The sequence below is a fragment of the Malaclemys terrapin genome, chromosome 3 (genome assembly GCF_027887155.1).
Source record: "Malaclemys terrapin pileata isolate rMalTer1 chromosome 3, rMalTer1.hap1, whole genome shotgun sequence".
In the NCBI taxonomy this organism is placed as follows: Eukaryota; Metazoa; Chordata; order Testudines; family Emydidae; genus Malaclemys; species Malaclemys terrapin.
This window is the reverse complement of record NC_071507.1, coordinates 124,945,017-124,965,331: the sequence shown is the minus strand read 5'-3', so window position 1 is coordinate 124,965,331 and position 20,315 is coordinate 124,945,017. Positions and strand designations below refer to the sequence as shown.

The 20,315-nt window shown below is 39.1% G+C and overlaps 1 protein-coding gene across 5 annotated transcripts in view; it reads right to left on the bottom strand.

Moving 5' to 3' along the window:
- Positions 1-212: 212 nt before the first annotated feature.
- Positions 213-20,315, bottom strand: part of SLC22A16 (solute carrier family 22 member 16) — a 59,508-nt gene continuing 39,405 nt past the window's right edge. For all 5 annotated transcript variants that reach the window (XM_054022174.1, XM_054022173.1, XM_054022177.1 and 2 more), the window contains 6 exons: positions 17,463-17,580; positions 14,772-15,321; positions 13,292-13,419; positions 12,784-12,893; positions 12,203-12,302; positions 213-5,197 (listed from right to left, as the gene is read on the bottom strand). In XM_054022174.1, the coding sequence (XP_053878149.1) occupies positions 4,985-5,197; positions 12,203-12,302; positions 12,784-12,893; positions 13,292-13,419; positions 14,772-15,321; positions 17,463-17,580 (1,219 nt within the window). In that variant the 3' untranslated portion in view covers positions 213-4,984. The remainder of the gene's footprint in view (positions 5,198-12,202; positions 12,303-12,783; positions 12,894-13,291; positions 13,420-14,771; positions 15,322-17,462; positions 17,581-20,315) is intronic.

Genomic DNA, 20,315 nt, shown 5'->3' with positions numbered 1-20,315 from the left:
AGCAAACACAAATGACGAAGAGACACAAGTGGTAATTGTCAACCCAAAGCATGCAAAAACCATAATACAGTACAGTGTCCCTGAAGGAAATCATTCTATAGACCTTCCAGATGTTAATATAGTTCCTCAGAATGAGTTTATAACACCAGTGCATATGAATGACTATATAAGGGAAAAATAAAAGTGCACGACTGCCTCTGAAGCCATGGTGGTAAAGATTAAATGCATATTCCACTTTATTGTTCTACATACTTTGAGATGATAAATACATACATGGAAAAACAAAATTCTATTGCCCTGATAATGCATATTGTATTAAATTCATGTATGCTGCATTTAACACAGTAGACAAGGTCAATTAGAACAGTATATATGTCCCTCACCTATTATCAAAATGCCTGGTATATAGAATTGACATCACAAACCAACTGCAAGAATAACTACCATATATGGATTTCCCTTAACCTTTTTTCATGAGTGATTCAACAATATGGGTGTTGTTTTATTGCGTACAACAGGAATTTCTCTTGATATCACAGATAACCTTGTTATTGTTTAAATTCATAACTAGTCTTTTAATCTTTTCTATCCTTTATACTTGTTATGAGATCTAGGCAAGTATCTTAGAAGTACATTTGACACATACATTGGATAAATCCAGTACCCACAGAGGCCTCTAGCAGTATAGATCTGCTGTACAAGGTGAGGCTGGATTTTGGAAGGCCATAAAATGGGTGAATAGCCCCGAGATGGTGCAGAGCCAAACCCTGTGGAGGGTCCCTGCATGACAGAATACAGGGGATGAGTGGGCATAAAATGAGGAAGCAGCAGGGCAAGGCCAGAGAATCCTCTAGTCCCACTCGCCCCAGAGTTGGGAATGTGGGCCTTCTTCAGTCTCTGTGAACCAGCTACACAATCACATAGAGGGGGGATTCCGTCTGCTATTGACACGTTCAATGCACAGCCCACTGGACTTAGCCCATAGTGTACGTAGTTTGCATAGCTATTTTTCCCATAGTTGATTTAAACTACCAAAATGTATAAAAAGGCATTAAAGTCAGACATTAAATTAGAAAATACATCTTAAAGCTTAGTTTAAAAAATGCATTTGATTTAAAATATCAAGCATATTACCTTATTATTTTTCTTCAGTTAGAATTCAACAAATGTTAATCATTGCACTCATTCACCCAGGAAGTATTAGTCTGATAACCCTCACTGTTATATGATACAATGTGATATCATTTTTAGGATGTAAACATCTTACAGCCAAAATGACCGACAATCATGATGAACCACAATTAAAAGGAAATAGGTTATAAATCATCAGGAACAGTCAGAACCATTAATTAGTGAGATATAATTGACCCACTATTGAGATTAAGGAGAAAATAAGAGACACCGTTAATGGGATTTTTCTCATGAGCATTGAGAGGAAAATATGCCCCCAAAGGATTAGAAATTATTATTCTCAAAATCAAGGCTCTCTTTAAAGAAGGTCCAGATCCTTTGAAAAAATGTTTGAGAAACTCTCTCTCCACATTTATGCTATGTAATATTTATAATGTAATACTAGTGTCAAACATACTTTTGTCAGTAGTACAATCCTTGCTAAACACAAAAACTTTTGGAAATGCTACAAACAGGGAGGTACATAAACAGCTGTGGTTTCCCTATTTGAAAAAACAATTGCCATTTTTCTTCAATTGAAAGAAAAGAGTACCCAATTGCACCCCCAAGTCTCAAGATTTATTTTAGAAAGCCAACTCTTCTCCATTCAATAACTAATCCTCTGGTCTTCATCTCAACATGGTTCCTCAGGCCTTTGGGGCAAAATTCTGGTTCTGTTAGAATCAAAGACAAAACTCCCATTGACTTCAATGCAAACAGGAATTGGCTCAAAATCACTAATAATTGATTACTTTGTTAAAGTGTATTGGACCTTGTACATAATTTAAATATGAAATAGTGAAGCAGGAAGCAATCATGCTGTCAGCCTGTCAAGATAGGAAGATGAGAGTTGCAGCCAAAGACACAGGGAACAGCAGGAGATTCCTACAGCTCTTTTAAAGACAAGTTCTGGGGTCCCATCATCCATGGGAGATGTCCATGCACAACTCCTATTGATTTCAATGGAAGTTGCTCATGCTCATCTCCTAGGTTGATTGAGTCCCTGCATTTTTCTGAGGTTGTTTTGGTGTATTTACATCCACGAAATGCTTAAATTTCTTACCTAAAAATATATCTAGAACTATCATTCTGTTGTCTATGCTCCTTACTAAAGTTCTGACCTTCCCATCTTGATACTAGTACCAGTACTTTGACACCAGGCTGAATTTTCTGTTGCAATTAGCATTAAAATTGCAGCCCCTAATGTTTTACCCAGCTTTCCAGTAATAGCAATGGAAATGTTTAAACTATTTTGGGTATTTAAGTACTGTGTTTAATTTCCTTCTTTATTTTACAGATTTTGAACAAGGGTCTGGTCCTGACTCACTTAAGTCAATAGAATTTATGCCATTCACTGACTTTGATTGGTGCAGACATAAATTGATTTTTCGTGTAGTCACCTTAGTCCTGGAACTTACTTTAGTTTTGTTCTAATAGCTTGTTAGAAGTATATTGTAATGCTCCATATATGGTCAGGATTAAGGAGTAGCTTTAGTACTCTTAGTCCTCAAGATGTCATTATACAGTGGACCATGTATTCCAAGACAGCATTTGGCAACGTGTAACAACCTAAACTTTTAATTAACAGTGGCACTGGCAGCTGTAATATCAGAGAATATCAATTTACTTCCCTGTTAGAATTATATTATGCTGTTTCCCTCCTGCACTATAAAACACCCCGTAAAGGGGAAAGGCTGAGGGAACTGGGCTTGTTTAGTCTGCAGAAGAGAAGAGTGAGGGGGGATTTGATAGCAGCCTTCAACTATCTGAAGGGGGTTCCAAAGAGGATGGAGCTCAGCTGATCTCAGTGGTGGCAGATGACAGAACAAGGAGCAATGGTCTCAAATTGCAGTGGGGGAGGTCTAGGTTGGATATTAGGAAACACTATTTCACTAGGAGGGTGGTGAAGCACTGGAATGGGTTACCTAGGGAGGTGGTGGAATCTCCATCCTTAGAAGTTTTTAAGACCCATCTTGACAAAGCCCTGGCTGAGATGATTTGGTGGGTGTTGGTCCTGCTTTGAGCAGGGGTTTGGACTAGATGGACTCCTGAGGTCTCTTCCAACCCTAATCTTCTAGGATTCTATACTTTGAACTCCAGGACAGTGCTGTAACTAAAGAGAGATGCTTTGTTTCCTGTTAGAGAGGCATAGAGATATTGAATCATTCTGCTTTCAGAACTCACTGAAGTCAGAGGACTTGTACAGATGTAATCATGAGCAGAGTCCAAACCATTACTTGCATAGCATGTACACTCTTTATGCACAATACAGAAGGCTGCACAGGTATGGAAGAAATTGCTAGCTCTAGAGGTAGACTAAAACGGGAGGGCTGGGATAGAAAATTATAAAAATAGCATCTAGAGTGAAATGATGTCCTCAATCTATCCCTGTTAGTGTTTTCTACAGTCTCCATCACTCACGTGTATCAGCACGAGTGATATAACGGGGATGTTTTCAGAGCCGGCGTTAGGCATAAGCAGACTAAGCAATTGCATAGGGCCACAAACAGCTCAAGGGGGGCCCTCCTTCACTTTTTATTATAAGAACTTGCTGTCTTAGTGTTGGGGCGGGGGGAGCAAAAATATTTCTGCTTAGGATTCCCAATGGGCTAGCACCAGCTCTGGATGTTTCACAGGCTTCTGCAGGAATTAGTGACTATTGCATCCATTTCTAATGGTTGATAAGTTTCTGCCACCAAAAATCAATTTTTTTAGCATTTGGTTCTGTATAGTGTTGAATAAATGGAACTACAAATAGATGGTCAATGAGAAAAATAACCTTTTGATGCTAGCAGTTATATATCACTTATTCACTAAGGCCCAACTCCTCAAAGGTATTTAGGCACCTAACTCCTATTGGGATCAGGCACCTAAATACTTTTGAGGATCTGAGCCTAAGTGCCCAGCCCTGCACAAGGCCCATGCATTACTTAAGTTCTACTTAAATCCTATTTTGAGCACTAAAAAGATACATAAGCCTTGTGTGGATGCTTTGCACAGGGGTTGGTTTTACCCTAGGATGATATAAAGAAACTGATGATAGATCTGAATGGAAATGACCATTTAACGTAACAGTCTGGAATGAATACGGTTTTCAAAAATACCAGATTTTATCTGTATACACAGACTTTACTGATACTGCAACAGAATCCCAAAGCAGTTTTCTCTCTAAATCAATAACAAAAAATACATTTGACATTAAACAAAATGAATAGTACTCATACTATTTGCACATTCTGCAAATTGAAAATGATTTTTTTGTCAGAAGCTGTTGCATAGAATATTTTTATTTTTAGCAATGGCAGTTTCTTCAGAAGAAAGTGTGAAAAACAGAAATCTTTATTTCTGTTTAACCTCCCACAGTAATTAAGAGCCTTTTCTGTTGAATTAGTAGTGTGTGCTTGAGTTTACCATGTTAATAAGTCACAAGTCTGTGTCTGTCAGTTGTAATATGGCAATTATTGACAGGGGATTTCATGATGCGATTAGCAGCACAGCTACAGAAAATCTAAAGCAGTGAAAGGAAATATTATGTGAATCTGGAAAAACCTGGTATCTTCCAAATGAACAATAATCACTCCTACTAGTCAAAGCAAATTAACCAGATTTTTAAAAGTACGATTAAGTTTGAGAATGGCTCTAAAAATCCTTTCAAATTTTCTACCAGACCTTTTAATATTTGCCCTTTAGAAAAGGCAAGATTGCATACAAATTAAGAGACGCGTGCATTAATAACATGGTCAGGTTGCTCTAATAAAATGGTCTTATAGAATTAATGAGGATTAAAACTGGTGACAGCAATCTTGATGTTGCTTTATTCATCAGTGCTGTGTGACTCTTGGCTATGCATCTCTATCTTTTCTAACACTGCACCAGTCTGTGCTGGGGGTGATTTTCCCAAACAGCTGTTCTTGTTTGTTCCCAGTTCTGCAGCTTCCGCCAAAGTATTAGTCAATGGTTTTCCAAGAGTTTCTGGGAGCATTAATGTTAGCATTCCGCTCAGAAAGGCCATGATTCCAACAAGCAACTGGAAGAAACAAACAATTAATGTAAGGGATAAACATGTCTTTCGGTTCATGGAAAACATTGGTCTTGCTTGCGAAGATACTTTAAAATTTGGGTACACAATGAACTTCAATGAAAACCAAAGATCAAAAGTCTTAAATGTTCCCTGCTGCAACTGCTAAAATAAAATAAAACAAAACCAAACACATAAATAAATGACAGATTGTCCATCAAAGTTAACACAGACCAAGTAAAATGTTTTACACAACGAGCTAAATACAGCTCCAGTGTAAGCAGGAACAACTTTGCAGAAGTGAACAGAATGCAACTTCATCGGAAAACTATTTTCTTGAGCAGATAGTAATTTTAAAAGTAATTGTAAGATTAAATGTAAAATGAATTTAAGCATTTTTATTGGACTACAACTTCTCTGCTGTCACTCAGAGGGAGAAAAAGAAGCTGTAGACCTGGCTCTTCGTCTACCTACTCTACCCATAATCATATTTTGGGCACCTTTCGTCAGTGCACGCTGTAGGTCAGGATCTCTTAACTATGATCATAGAGATCCTGATTAAAGAAACACTTAAGTCCATTCCTATGCAGGAAGATGCTTAAGTACATATTTATGTGCTGTTCTGAATAGGAATGATGTCCTGAGTCAGAGAGAGAAAGCTGACAGGGGCCCGGCTTCTAACTGACCCATGCATTGCGTCTATGATCTGGGTATGTGCACTGTGATTTCAGAGTGTACTATTATTATTATCATCATTATTTTATTTTATTGTGGTAGTAGCCAAAGACCACAGTCAGGGTCAGGATCCATTGTGCTAGGTGCACACATGCAGGAAGATGCCATCTCAAAGAACAATAGATGATTTCCCATCAATTTGTTGCTCTGGACCAGTGGCTTTCAACCTTTTTTCATTTGCAGACCCCTAAAACTTTCTGAATGGAGGGGTAGACCTCTGTGGAAATTCAACCTGTGGTCTGCAGACTCCCACCATAGAATTCACATACTGTACTTTTGATCCATCAGAAAAATGGAATGCCTTTTCTTGGATCTGAAACTTTATTTTCATAGTCACCTTTCACGGTCCCCTTAGACATAGGCCTTGGCTACACTCGGGACTTCACAGCGTGAGTGTAGTCGCGCCGCCAGCACTGCAAGAGAGCTCTTGCAGCACTGTATGTACTCCACCTCTCCGAGGGGAGTAGCTTGCAGCGCAGCGAGCGAGCGTGCAGCGCTGCAGGCACTGATTACACTGGTGCTTTACAGCGCTGTACTTGCTGCGCTCGGGGAGGGGGGGCGTTTTCACACCCCTGAGCGCAGCAAGTTGCAGCGCTGTACAGCGCCAGTGTAGCCAAGGCCTTATAGTCTGTAGACCCCCCAGGGTCTATGGACCGCAGGTTGAAAACCACTGCTCTGGACAATTGGTACTTTTTAAAATTCTTCCTTGTTTTCTCTTTTAATTTTTATTGTTCAATAAGAATGATAATACTTAGCAATTAACATCTTCAAAGCATTGTACAGGCATTAACACACTAATCTTCAATCTTATCCCATTATGCTCCCTATGCTCTCACTCTACTTCTCTGTAAATACATGTCTTTAATACACTATTTCTGGCGGGCTTCTTTTTCTGTTTTACAACTGTTATGCTGTGCATTTTCATACTGTGATATCCTCAACTTGCTCTGTACTGATCCCAAGCGCTGATCCATTTTGTTTAATACTTTCCCTCTGAACATGAGAGAGAACATATGAAAGGCTGTGGCTATGACTTTCATAACACAGCACTTCAGACAGATATAGGCACACTGGCAGGCAACCATCACCTAATTCTAAATGAAAATAGCTCTTTGGAAGTCAGAAAGGAGATTTCAAAATTGAACTCTCAGCAGTAACTTGACCGGAGTTATTTTCTGTTAGAAACACCAAGCTGTGTATGACCCCCCAGGGCCAGAGCCGCCAATTGTCTTAAGCAATCCTCTGGGAGAAGCAGAATTACCTCTGTTTCAAACACTCTCTCTCTTACACTCATATTGAGTACAGAAGCTAAAAGAGTAAAAAATTAAGCAAAATACTGTTGAATGCTATGTACTACAATGAAAGTAAAACCATTACATTCCTACAATGAAGAATTAGAAAAGAAGGCTAACATTACTACTACAGCAGGAATGAATGCCAGACTGGAGGAGGTCTCTGCAGGCAGATATACAGTTATAGGAGGGATATCAGTGAAGTGATTATTTCAAGGGGAGGATTAATTGTATACACTAACTACTAGATCCCATCTTTAATATTTTTCAATATTTTCCTTGAAAAGAGCTGTCAGCTCCCTCATTTTTTCTGTCATCATAATGTTACTGTTATACCACAAATGTTGAAAAAAATAACACAATCTGTAAAAGCATCCAATGGATGCTTTTGAAGCTGTAAATTGTTCACTTATCCTGTAGTCAATTCTCCATAGTTAAGAGTCATTCTGTCCTGTGTTGCCACATTGACTGTCTGGAAATCTCCACACACTGCCTCTGTTTAGAACTTGCCTTTAAACTCTTAGGTGGAATTTCCAAAAGTGCTCAGGTTTGGCCTTTTCCTGGTCACACTGATGTCAATGGTAAAATTTCTAGGTCCGGATTCTCATCTACACTAAGGTTTCTTTACACAGTGCAAAAGGCTGAAAGTGTGTGTAAATGAAATGTACTCCCACTTTAAAGCATCTTTACAATACCACTGTGGTGCAAAAGAGTCTTAGTATAAATGCAAATCAGGCTCCCGTCATTTCAGTGGGAACAGGAGTAGGCCAGTGCTGAATGCTTTTGGAAATCCCACCGTCCTGTTCCAGTTAGTCTCCAATTCATTCTGAATCATACTCACGCTCCCCATGCCCCCATTAAGCACATCTATCCAGAGGCAGATTAAGATTTATTGGGGCCCTGGGCACAAGGAACATTGGGCCCCCCCCGACATCCCACCATGGGGTCCCGCCCCCTGTTTCTCCCCTTCCCCCCATGCCCTTGCTTCCTGGCCTGGCCGGAAGTCGAGCCATGGTAAAAGACACCCAGGGAGCCTGGGCTGCTGTGGGGAGCCCTGGACCCTCCACATGTCCTGGATAGCACACCCTGGGGGGCAGGGACACGGGCTGGGGGCTGCTCTCGGTCACCCCAACTCCTTGTTGACAATAAATTGTTTGGTTTTGAATTAATAACCCTGCTGATATTTGTGACAGTAGTTTTGGAACCTGAGTTTCAGGTGAGTGAGTGTGGACAGCTGTAGCTGTCTGCACATATAATACAGCATTATGCCAGAGAACTCTGCCTAAGTGCCAAATATTGAGACATGAGGTTTTCTATTAAAACAGTATTGTCTATTGGTAAGAGTTGGAGCCTGGCAGGCTGGACTTTTGAGTTTTCTAACTAGCAGTGATACTTGATTCACTTTGTGGTTGACTGTAGGCAATTCACTTAACCTCTGTGTGTTTTACTATACCCATGTGTAACATGGGGGGAAGAAGAGGGGCTGGGAGGGGGACAGCTCCACACAGGAGGGAGGGGGGAAGGAGAAGGACTGGGGGGGGCAGCTCCGCGCAGGAGGGAGAGGGGCTGGGGATGTGGGGGCAGCTCTGCGCAGGATGGAGGGGGGAAAAGAGAGGTCTGGGGGGTGGCTCCACATGGAAAGGAGTGGCTGGGAGTATGGGGGCAGTTCTGCGCAGGAGGGAGGGGGGAAAGAGAGGGACGGGGGGGTGGCTGCACGTGGAAGGGAGGGGCTGGGGGGAAGCTTGGCAGGGCGGAACATGCTCATCCTACAACTCCTGCGTCCGGCCTAGCCAGGGAGCGGGGCCTCAGGAGGAAAAGGACGAGGAGGAACAGGGCGGCAGGGCCCCACGGGCAGAGAGGAGGAGCAGGGAGTGAGGCGGAGTTCCGGCGATCCTACTGAGGCCCCCCAATGGGCCGGGGCCCCTGGACATGGGCCCCATGGGTTCATACACTAATCTGCCCCTGCATGTATCTATTCCCCTCCTAACTGTAACTACTCTACAAACATAATCACTTCCTCTTTGCTATCAGCTATTTACTCTATTCCATTCTCATGTGTCAGTTTCCCCTATTGATATGAGAGCTGCTGTACCCAGAGCTGTAAAGCATTCTCATTCTCTTCCTCTACCTCTCTCTATAAAGTATTTTTGAGGTATTTCCTAGAAAGGATAAAAAAGAATAAATTGGATGATATTGGATTAATGAATTGACATTTAAAATGTCATATAAATGGAAAGCTGTAGAACTGCTTATTATTTAAGTCATTGTTATTTGTTCAAATTCATTGGGGGGGCGAGGGGGCTACATGTGGTGCTGTTTTAAACCAGTGAGATTGCAGGGGGGGGGGTGGGGTGTTAGTGCACAATCTGGCCTTTTGCTTATTCATAATAAATGTCTTAAACCTTTTTGTGTATTGTTTTTATTCGTATAACAAATGGATCGGTGATGTGTCTCATACATATCATATGCCTTACATTTTTCGATAAATATGGAATAAAATCTATTAGTTATGTGCATAAACACTTTTGCTAACTAAGTTCTCTTGATGTTCATGGCACTAGAGCACAAGCTCAAGTGCTTTACTGAACTGGGGCCTTACTTTAAACTTTAAAACCACAAATTCTCTAGACAACTGTGGGTATTTCAAGATTTATTGGCATTCTTTGGAATGGTTTGCATTACTCTTGGGAGACAGAGCCAAAAATGAGTTATGATGAAAATGAGTAGCAATAAAAACTTAATGGAATATAAGATGTGTGGCATAAACAATATACTGTATCAACATAACCTATGTCAATCTATTTCAAAAAATTCATCTATTTTGTTCAAATTTTACCCAAAAATGTGTGTTAGCTGAGACCTTGCATGATAAGCTTCAGCCCAAGGCAAAGTTTTTAGTGAACTTACAAATGCCTGATGGTAGAAGTTTGTTATGAAAACATACATTTACAGTCACTATTGTAACAAAGTTTCACACTGTATGTGACTGTTTTTATTGTACTGAGAGTTGTCCATATTTGAAATATTTGCAGTGCCACTTACAGTGTTCTCAAATGTTTAAACTTTCCCCCAGCTGTGTTTTAACTGAAGGAGTTCTGAACAGATGAACCTTATCACTGATAGTGAAAAGCAAAATTCTGAACGGAAGAAGAAGAGACAAAGGAGACTGTTCTCCTACGATTACGTGCTCTTCAGATCTTGTTTTTCATGTATTTTCTGGGTTCATTTCTTTGGTGTGATAAGAGTGCTTGCTAAGAACATTATTTATTTATTCATTCCTACTCTGTTTCCCCACCATCACAAATGATTCCTAAAATACTGGACATAGGTTACTTACATAATGGGCCAAGTTTTCAGACAGTCTCTCAAACCAGTCTCTAGCATTCACAAATGTAGATTTTATATTTTTAAAATCAAATGGACACTACTCTACCTTTGTAGGAAAACCCAACTGTGTGTGCGCAAAAACAGAAACACAGGAAGAGAGGTTGGGTTGAAAATTCAGGCCAATATGCTTTCACCCTCTTTACATCTGTAATTCACATACAAGCTGTGATATTAAAAGTGAGTTGTAAAGTTTTTTCAAAGAAGTAAAAGTAATTTTTTTAAAATAAAATGGGTAAAATAAGCTCATTATCAGTTTAATTCCTCAATATAAGATTTCTATCCATTTATGTATATGAACCTAAACTTACCCCTTCTGAAAAAGCAAGATTGAGCAATTGTAGAATTTCTGAGCAGCACACATAATAGATTTCATAAAGAGAATAGGGGATAACTTGTATGCACTGAATATAAGTATACTGTTAAAATATTTTGGACAAAATGAACTCCAAAATCCACGTAATGCTAAGAAAGTGCCCAATTTCTTCTACAAAGAAACTGCCCTATCTCATCTTCATGGGACAGTTACAGTTACAGATGACTGTTGGATCACATGGTGGAATGAGATTGCAGCCACCTACAAAAAGATATCGTCTCTTGATTCCAAGGTTTGTTGATTGTCAGAGTCCTAATGAGCATCACGAGAGCATCATTTTCTTCTGTAGTCACTTCTTGAGTTATTTCTCACCTGGTTATGCTCTGACTATCCCATCTATGCCACCTCCTCAACATCTCACTGCCCCACTATTTGGCTGTTTCTGTCCTTATTCTTTTTAGCACTCCATATCAGCAGGATGTTTTGATCATAGTTAGGCTGGTGGTCCATGAGAGCTTAGATTTGCTAGGCTTGTTCTCCATAGAGAGGGCTCCAGTTCATCTCATGTGATCTAACATGGCATCTATGCTTCACTGGACTGACAGAGATGGAGGATCTTGTCATCATCAGCTGGATTTAATGTTTGCTCCCTCCCCCATCATCTGTGTTCGGCTATTCTGCTTCTTCAAAAGGAGCTTGATGGCAACGAGAAAAGACGGTTGCTCAATCAAGATCTTGACTAAATACAAACACTTTCAATTTAGGAATGAGACACTTATTCCAAATTACATGAAATGATACAGTACATCTTCATACAAAAGATAGTTACAATTTTATACCAGTATTCAATGCATACAAGATATGTCTGTCTTCTTTAAAGTGCCTGTAATATCAACTGTTCAGAAGATTTCAGTGCCTCAGAGGCTCACTCCTGAGTTCAGATTCGTATTCCTAAAAATATTTAGCTAAAAATCAGAGAATTTAAATTAACAATGAGAATATTTAATAATAATATAATAATATATGGAGATATACCTATCTCATAGAACTGGAAGGGACCGTGAAAGGTCTTTGAGTCCAGCCCCCTGCTTTCACTAGCAGGACCAAGTACTGATTTTGCCCCAGAGGCCCCCTCAAGGATTGAACTCACAACCCTGGGTTTAGCAGGCTAGTGCTCAAACCACTGAGCTATCCCTCCCCCCTTTCCTTTTGAACATATCTGCACTTCAACTTTAAATCTCAGTAAAATGGATAACAATTATTTTGACCATCAAAATAAACACATACCTGTGGCATGAAGATCCAAACACTAGTCAGGTAAACACAAAAAGGAGCAACTATGCTCCCTACACGACACATCATGCTCCCACTTCCTACAGCAAGTGACCTGGAGGAAAGACAAGAAGAAACAAAGCCCAATGAGAGTGACATCAGATATAGCAATTAATTAGAAATGCACAGATGCTTATAAAAATATAGTTATGCTAATCTAAATTTATCTTATAGTGAACTTGGTTGTTTCTATAAATATAATAAAAAGTATATTGAGCATTCAGTATAAATCATATTCTTAATGACCATGAACATTCAGAAAGAGGGAACTGAATGCTAAGAATACTGAGCATTTTTCCTGTACCTCAGTGGGACCAGGCTACGTAGAGGGGAACAGAAAATAAATGCATTTACTGCGGAGCCAAACCCAGAGAATTCTATAACAAAAACGAGACTGATCCTACACTAGCAAAGTCACTTGGAACACTGCCGTTGACTTCAGTGGGTGCAGGATTTGGCCCCAAAAGCATAACAAATGAAAGGAAGAAATAGCAAAATAATGAAAAACATATGGCAAATTATTTTAAAGTTCTTACCGTATAACTGTTGGATACAGTTCTGCTGTGTAAAGGTAAATGAGGCCAAATGCAACGCCAATTGCAAACTTTCCAGCCATATTTGCTAAGACAGATAATATACTGAAATCCTATAAAAAGAGAGTACAAATATATAAAGCCCCAGAAAACTTCACCATGCCAAATTCAATACCATTCATTTATTTTGAAAAATTTAGACCGCAAACTATGATCTTTCTGTAAACAGAGAGCAATACTTATTCCATACTTTCCTGATTATTTCCACCAATAAATAATGGCTGTATGTGGTTTTGTTTACTAACCAGCTTATTTCCAACCCTTTGTTTAATTAAGAGCTAGAAATGCTAGTTTGGAACCTTTAACAGAAATATGGAAAATCTATTGTAAAGAACTCCAGCTTCATTTCTAAACTACATTTAATTAATCTCAGGCCTTAGAAAGAGATGTTGCATTAACATATCTCAGATTCCCCACAATATAGGTACATTTTAAATGGTAAGTGACTAACCTGAGGGATCAGCATAATCAAAGCACAGATCACTGCACTTGATATAAGAAACGGAGTCAATGTGTTTCTCCTTCCCAGTTTGTCCATCCCAATGCAAGCAACGACATACGCAGGAAGCTCCACGGCACCTGCCATTATGAATGTATCTGGTTTTAAACCATGAAAATATGACTGCAAATACCCTTAAAAATAATTCTGATTTGCTTTTTATGAGCATTTATTTAGTCTAATGGTTAAACTGGTTTTAAAAGATATAGGCATTAGGTGAAAGATGTATTTCACCAATATTTTGGGATAAACCCACTGGTGGCAAAAATGTCAGTGGAGGGCTTACACTGGCATAAATGTGGTGGTGGGGAATAAGAAATGCACCAGGCAAAGAGGCACAAGGCAGCTGCAGCTGCCCTTATGATGTGGAGATGGGCCTGTACGGATATGTCTACACTGCAATTAAAAACCCACAGGCTGACTTGGGCTTGGGCTAAGGGGCTGTTTAACTTCAGTGTAGATGTTCAGCCTCAGGCTGGAGCCCGGGCTCTTGGACCCTGCGAGGTGGGTCACAGAAGACAAAGAAAATAGTTTTGAAATTTATTAACACAGTGATTTATTTACGGTACTGTATCATAACAACGTAGTTATTTTAGCAACATTAGCATCCTATTCTCAACACAACCATCAAGTTACTAACATGTAATAATACATGGCAACTTAAAATTAATTCACTAGTATTCCAATCCTTCAAAGTGCTTATGAGCACATGAATAGTCACATTGACTTTATTGGGATTACTCATATGCTTAAAGCTAGCATATGCTTAAGTCCTTTACAGGACTGGAACCTGATCCAAAGGCCACCAAACTCAATGGGAATCTTTCCAATGACCTTAAATAGACTTTAGATCAGGCCCTATATGTGCTGACCAATTTTATCATGTCAAGAGAAAATTTGCAACCACATTAAATTAAAGACTACATTAAAGAAACATTGCCCCTTAGATTTAAAAAACACACTTCTAACAAACTTAAAAATTATGAGCTTAATAATGTTACCAGTATAATCTAATATTATTATGACTAAAAAAATTAGTGAAGAAAATCTCTATTTTTCTCAGTGTTTACTTGGATAGTATTTCATCAGTTTAATAGTTTCCCCTGTACTGTTAGTCAATTTTCCCTGTTTGTGTTGTTTTTTCACAGAACCGGGCAGAGAGAAACAATTTTAAAAATAGGAAAATGTGGTTTTACAAGCACAAAAATTGGCAGGAGAAGTCAAGGATAATATAGTACCTTAACATACTCTAAGCTTGCTTTTGTAAAATAACTATATTTCAAGTTGACAAGAATTAAATATGCAATTTTAAATGGGGTTGGTGATGGTACAGGTAATTGGGGATCAGGAAATTGACTGTTAGATCTTTAGACATTTATAAATTATAAGTTCTAGTTCTGTCATAAGCAGAATAAAATAAATAGATATTTACCTATGAGAAATAGATTTAAATATTCATTGCCTCCTAGATTGACGGAACTCAGGGAGAATACATAGTATCCTAAACTCCCAGTGAACCAAATCAGCCAGACTGTAATGGTCCTTCTTGCAATGTGCCAATTATAAAACAGATCTAAGATGCTGTGCTTCTTCGCTGTAGAAGTGTCATTATCACATGTTCTGCATCTGACTAGATCATCTTGTTGAATTGAACACAGTTCAGAAATTTTACAAGGAGTGCTTACTTTATTCCATCTCGCCATTACATTAACTACTTTTTGTGCTTCTTCGTATCTTCCCTCTGACAGTAGCCAGAAAGGTGTCTCTGGGAGCATCCAGCAGCACAAGACAAAGGGGAGAGTTGTTATAGAAAGAAATATCTGATAGATCCACCAGGTCCTCACCAAAAATCCTACCAGTGCCACAACCATGACTCCCACAGCAAAAAAAGCATGGACGTGCATGGACGCCCATGTTCGAGCTTTAATGCCAACATATTCTGTCACATAAACAAAAACCACAACCAGATAGCCACTTGAAACCTGAGGGGAAAAAAACAGAGAAAAGCTTGTGTCTATTCCCTTTGTTTGATAACACCAAAAACAGATGGCCAATACTTCCATGTTTGTTTATGTTGGATGTCTTAAGAGCCCCCTAACTTGCCCTGTATTGGCGTATGATGCACTCAGAGAGAGCAATAGTAATCCTGAAAAAAACAATCAACTTTAGGTAAAACTGATTTCAGACCTGTAAAATATCAGGTCGCGATTTTCAGAAATGGCTAGTGATGTTGGATACCTCCGTTTGTGGGTAATACCTTTTTAAAAAGCCTTTAAAAATCAGGCCCCTTGAAGATGAAACAAGTTGGACACTAGAAAATTTGAAGCACCCAAAACCAATAGCCATTCTGAAAATCTTGGTCTTAGTTTTAAGCATAATAACCTGCATACTACAGAACTGCATATTTCAAAATAAATAATGATTTTCCACCCCCTGGTAAACTATCCTGTTAAGTCATAGTTGAAAGAGAATCTTCCTTACACTTTCATAGGCTCCCATAAGTTTTCTAACCATACTAATGTTCTGCATTAAAGTATTTATTTAGAGAATGTACTGATTTCTATTTCTCTGGCACATATCTAGTGTTTTAGGCATCTGAAAATATTTAAAAACACACAATTCGAAAATCTAAAGATGCTTCCCATAGAATATTTTGATTAATCAAATCTCCAGTTATAAAATCTCCAATTAATAAATTCCCACACAAAAGTGAAAAATATATATGCATTATACTTAACCATCTAAATCATTCTTTAAGATCTGATCCTGCACACAGTGAAGGTAATTGGAATGCCCCCATTGATTTCAATGGTGTCAGATTAAGGTTTTTAAGCCCCAGTCCTGGAAGTGGATCCCTGTGGTCAGATACTTAGGCCGCTGCAGAGCTTCACTGACTTCAGTGGGGCTTTGTGCCCCCGCAGGGTCTGCTTGTTCAATCAGAGTCTTAATCTCTAGCACTTCCATTTATAAACCGCCTCAACCTCCCTCAAACCTCATCCAATGCCCAGTGAAATCACTAGAGAGACTCCTGTTGACATCACTGGCAGTGCTTAAATTGTAGTGAAAGAGGTGCTGGGGCTCAAGCAATTTTTTACATTCATAACTGATGTGGCAAGCCCAGAGGCACCAGAGCTCTGAACTGCCAAGCCTGGAGGTGCTGGGGCTCAGTCCTGGCAGACCCAGGCACAAATTATGGACTGATCACTGTGCACTGGAGCAGGCTCTTAAGGCCTGCGAGGAAAGATAGGCTTTGCAGCATTTCTGGCAGCGAATAAATCTAACCTCTGGCAGGCGAAGGAGGGAAGTGAATTCCAGAGTCAAGGACCCCTTTTGTTTTATGCTTTGCCAGCAACAGGTAAAGAGAATAATTTATACTTGGGTGAATTTTTCTTTCTGACTTCTAAACTATTTTAAACCCACTTATTTCATTTTTCTCACACCATCTTTCTTAATAGTCAAAGCATTCTAAAAGCAAAGCCCACAAAACGTATACCTTTGAATATAGGGTAGCAATTTGAAATTGGTTGCTAAAAAAACTAAATATGCTGACATACACACAAGTATAGTAGAAGCTTTTAGGATATTTACCAAGCCTATCTGTTTACACATATATTCAGCGTTTTAGATGTAGTTTAAAAGACAGAAAAGATGCACATCAGAAAAAAGGGCAACTATCCCCTATCAATGAACATAGCTGGGGTAAAACCATGACTATATTTTAACAAAAATAAAGTCTATTTCTAGTAATATACCATAAATAACAATGCAATGCAAGCTGCAATGCAGGAACCAGAGTTTGCTACTCAAACTTTGTCTCTCACCTAACTACGAGTCTAGCTGGGGTTGAGACTGTGCTAAAAGAAGCATCGTCAGCCCTTGATGAAGGAAGCACCAAATATTGCTTCATATGCACCCTTTCTGGTTAAAACAAAGAGAAAGGGCACTGAAGGGTGAAGAAGCAGTGTTCAGATTCTCACTCCTTTGCTAAAGAGAGTGTTGTGGCAACACATGGGGCTTTTAAAAACTGGAGAAGGGAAGGAATAGGGAGAAATTATGGAGGGCTTTCCTGAGGAACGTTAGGAAACTGCATTTAAAAAGAATTAGGCTGAGCATCTATACTTACCATAGCAAGGAGAAAACGTATGATCACAAAGCTGTAGTAGTCAAATGTGAATGCCACTGCAATGCCAAATAAAAACTGACCAGTGCTTGTGAACCACATTATATACCGTCTTCCCACTCTGCACAGAACAATAAAAACATCATAATTATTTCTTATTATTAACTATGTTTATTATGAGAGTGCCTGAGGGCCAACCAAGAACACGGCCCCATTGTGCTAGGCACTGTACAAACACAGACACAGAGCTGTAGAGGATCCCTGCCCCAAAGAGCTTATAATGAAGATACATAAGACAGACACAAGGTGAGGGAAGGATAGAACAAACACACAGAGTGAACAATGGGGTGACATGTGATAAAAATATTGTACTAAAAAGCAACTGAAACTTTGGAAATCTTATCAATAAGAATTATAGTAAATATGAAAAGAATCACTGGTGCTGTATTTAGGGCACTGAACTACCACAGTAGCCCGAGATTTGATCTTAGCTCGGATATATTGTTCTCTAGGTGAGGGGAAAGCTTTTATTTTTTCTGTACCTAGCACTGTGACCAATTTAAAAGTAGTACTGATGAAAGGGAGCCCCACCCAACTTTCCATGACTGGAAGGAAGGTCTCCAGAGAAAAGGGCACTATGTATGTTCATATTGAGCTTTACGTTTAACTTCCCCATCTGTAATCTGCCATTTTCCACAGATTTACTCCATTCTCTCTCTCTCTCTCTCTCTCTCTCTTTCTTGGACATTTTATTTTAAGTAACAGCTACTGAACATGTTCCAGCACAGGTTAGCATGCAATAACTCATGCTATCTCTTGCCATCTCAAAATATAACGCGGGTTCCAATGAAAGGTTTTTTACCTTAATTCCTCTGAATTACATGAAGATAAAATATCTAATAAATGGTAATCAGATACTTCCCCAGAATTCTCTGATTTCATAAGTGCACACACAAACTCACTACCAGGAATGCCCACCTATGTTAAATGTCACATTTACAATAAGTACATTAGCAGGGAAATAAAATTATGTGAAATTTTAGCTTATTATAAATATTACAAGCCAGGTCTTAAATTATGTGTCATTCCTCATTCTGAAACAAAGGTCTTTAACATATCATCTCAGGTAGAATACATTTTGATCTACCAGAACATGCGGTATATAAACAAATAACCAGAAGAAGTCAACACCAATAAATTCAACTGAAGAGAAAACAAACTCTAACAGAAATAAAATCTATTTATGGATTACCTCTGTCCTGTTTGGTTTAACAATGTTCATTAATAAAGAGTATGTTTCAGGTGTCGACTAGATAAGGAACAGGTCCTGTTTCATTTTTATTCTCTGATGTAGAGATGTATTATTTCTATCTTCAGCAGCAACAGCTTTTGGAGATTTGGGTTTGGGGTCAGTTTTGGTTTTTTGTACATGAATTTGGTACCACATTAAAATAATACTGGAATGTGAAGTCTTACAGAACAGATATACCCCAGACAGCTGCATTGCAAATTTCCCTACAATGCCCTGCCAATGTGCTTCAACCTGACCTAGGGTAAGTCTACACTACAGACTTAAGTCAACCAATGTTAGGTCAATTTAGAGCCTCCACCACAGTAATTACTGCGGTGGTTCATGTCCCTCCTTCTGTTGGTGGTGTGCGTCCTCACCAGGATTACTTCCACCGACTGAAGAGGGGCGGGGTCCCCGCTCCCAGCCAGAGTCGGGGAGCCAGGCTAGCACAGCTTGGCTGTGAGCGGGGAAACGGGGGCAGCTGGGCTCTAACTACCCGGTTTTTTTGTCAATTTCACAGCTCCAGCATGGAGCCCTGAAATTGACAAGACAGCCAACAGCCGATGTAAGTATTGCAGTGTCTGCACAGACACTGCGTTTCCCTAATTACACCAGCCTAAGCCCTATGCCTCTCATGGAGCTGGCATTATGATGTACGTGTAGTAGGGCACTTGCACTGGCGGGAGCAAGGCTGTAGTGTTTACACTGACATAATTAGGTCAATGTAAGCTGCCTTATGTCCACTTAACTATGTAGTGAAGACCAGGCCTTGGAAGAATGGAGGAGGTAGTTGTCTTCATGCCCATTCAATCCTTAATCTCTGCCAAGATTCTCAGCAGAGATGCTAATTAGTTCTGCTGTGGTCATTCTTCTGCTGGGAACATCTGTTGACTGAAAACTGGACTGAAACTACCAACTTATTTCCTACCAGTCAAAAGCTGTCAGATAGTAATAACTTTCAGATGTAAAACTTTTTGTTGTAACTCCATAAAATACAATATGTTTATTCTCTTAAATGGATGTCTAGAGCTCGAGCTATTCTAACTGAGAATTATGTGACTATAATGTCATTATCTGTGTCTGCATATTAACTGAAAATATTACAACTGATTTAAAGAGACACTGTCAGTTCCATTTAGCCTCTGAATTCAGGTTTTGTATTAAAGAAAGTTTTACAAAACCTTAGATTAAGAGAACCAATTCCATACTTTTATAAAATCCAACTGAAAAAATAAGCTCCTCTTTATGCATTTACATCATGTGTTGACAACTGAAATATTTCAGCATTATACTACTGCTGGAGGAAGTGAAACTGATGGCAAACTAAAGGGAAATTGATTGGTCTATTTCCTTCCTTCATACAGACTGAAATGCAAAAAAAAAAAAAAAAAAGGTAAACCAGTAATGGTGAAAAATACAGTAGATTTTTAGTTTTAGTAATACAGGACCAAATTCAAATCCCAAAGTCTTTGCATCAGTCCCATAAAGTAGTAGTAATGACAGAGGTCAGGAAATTTTTTTTTTTTAAATATATTATTTTTAACCTTACAGCATAGCTTTAACTA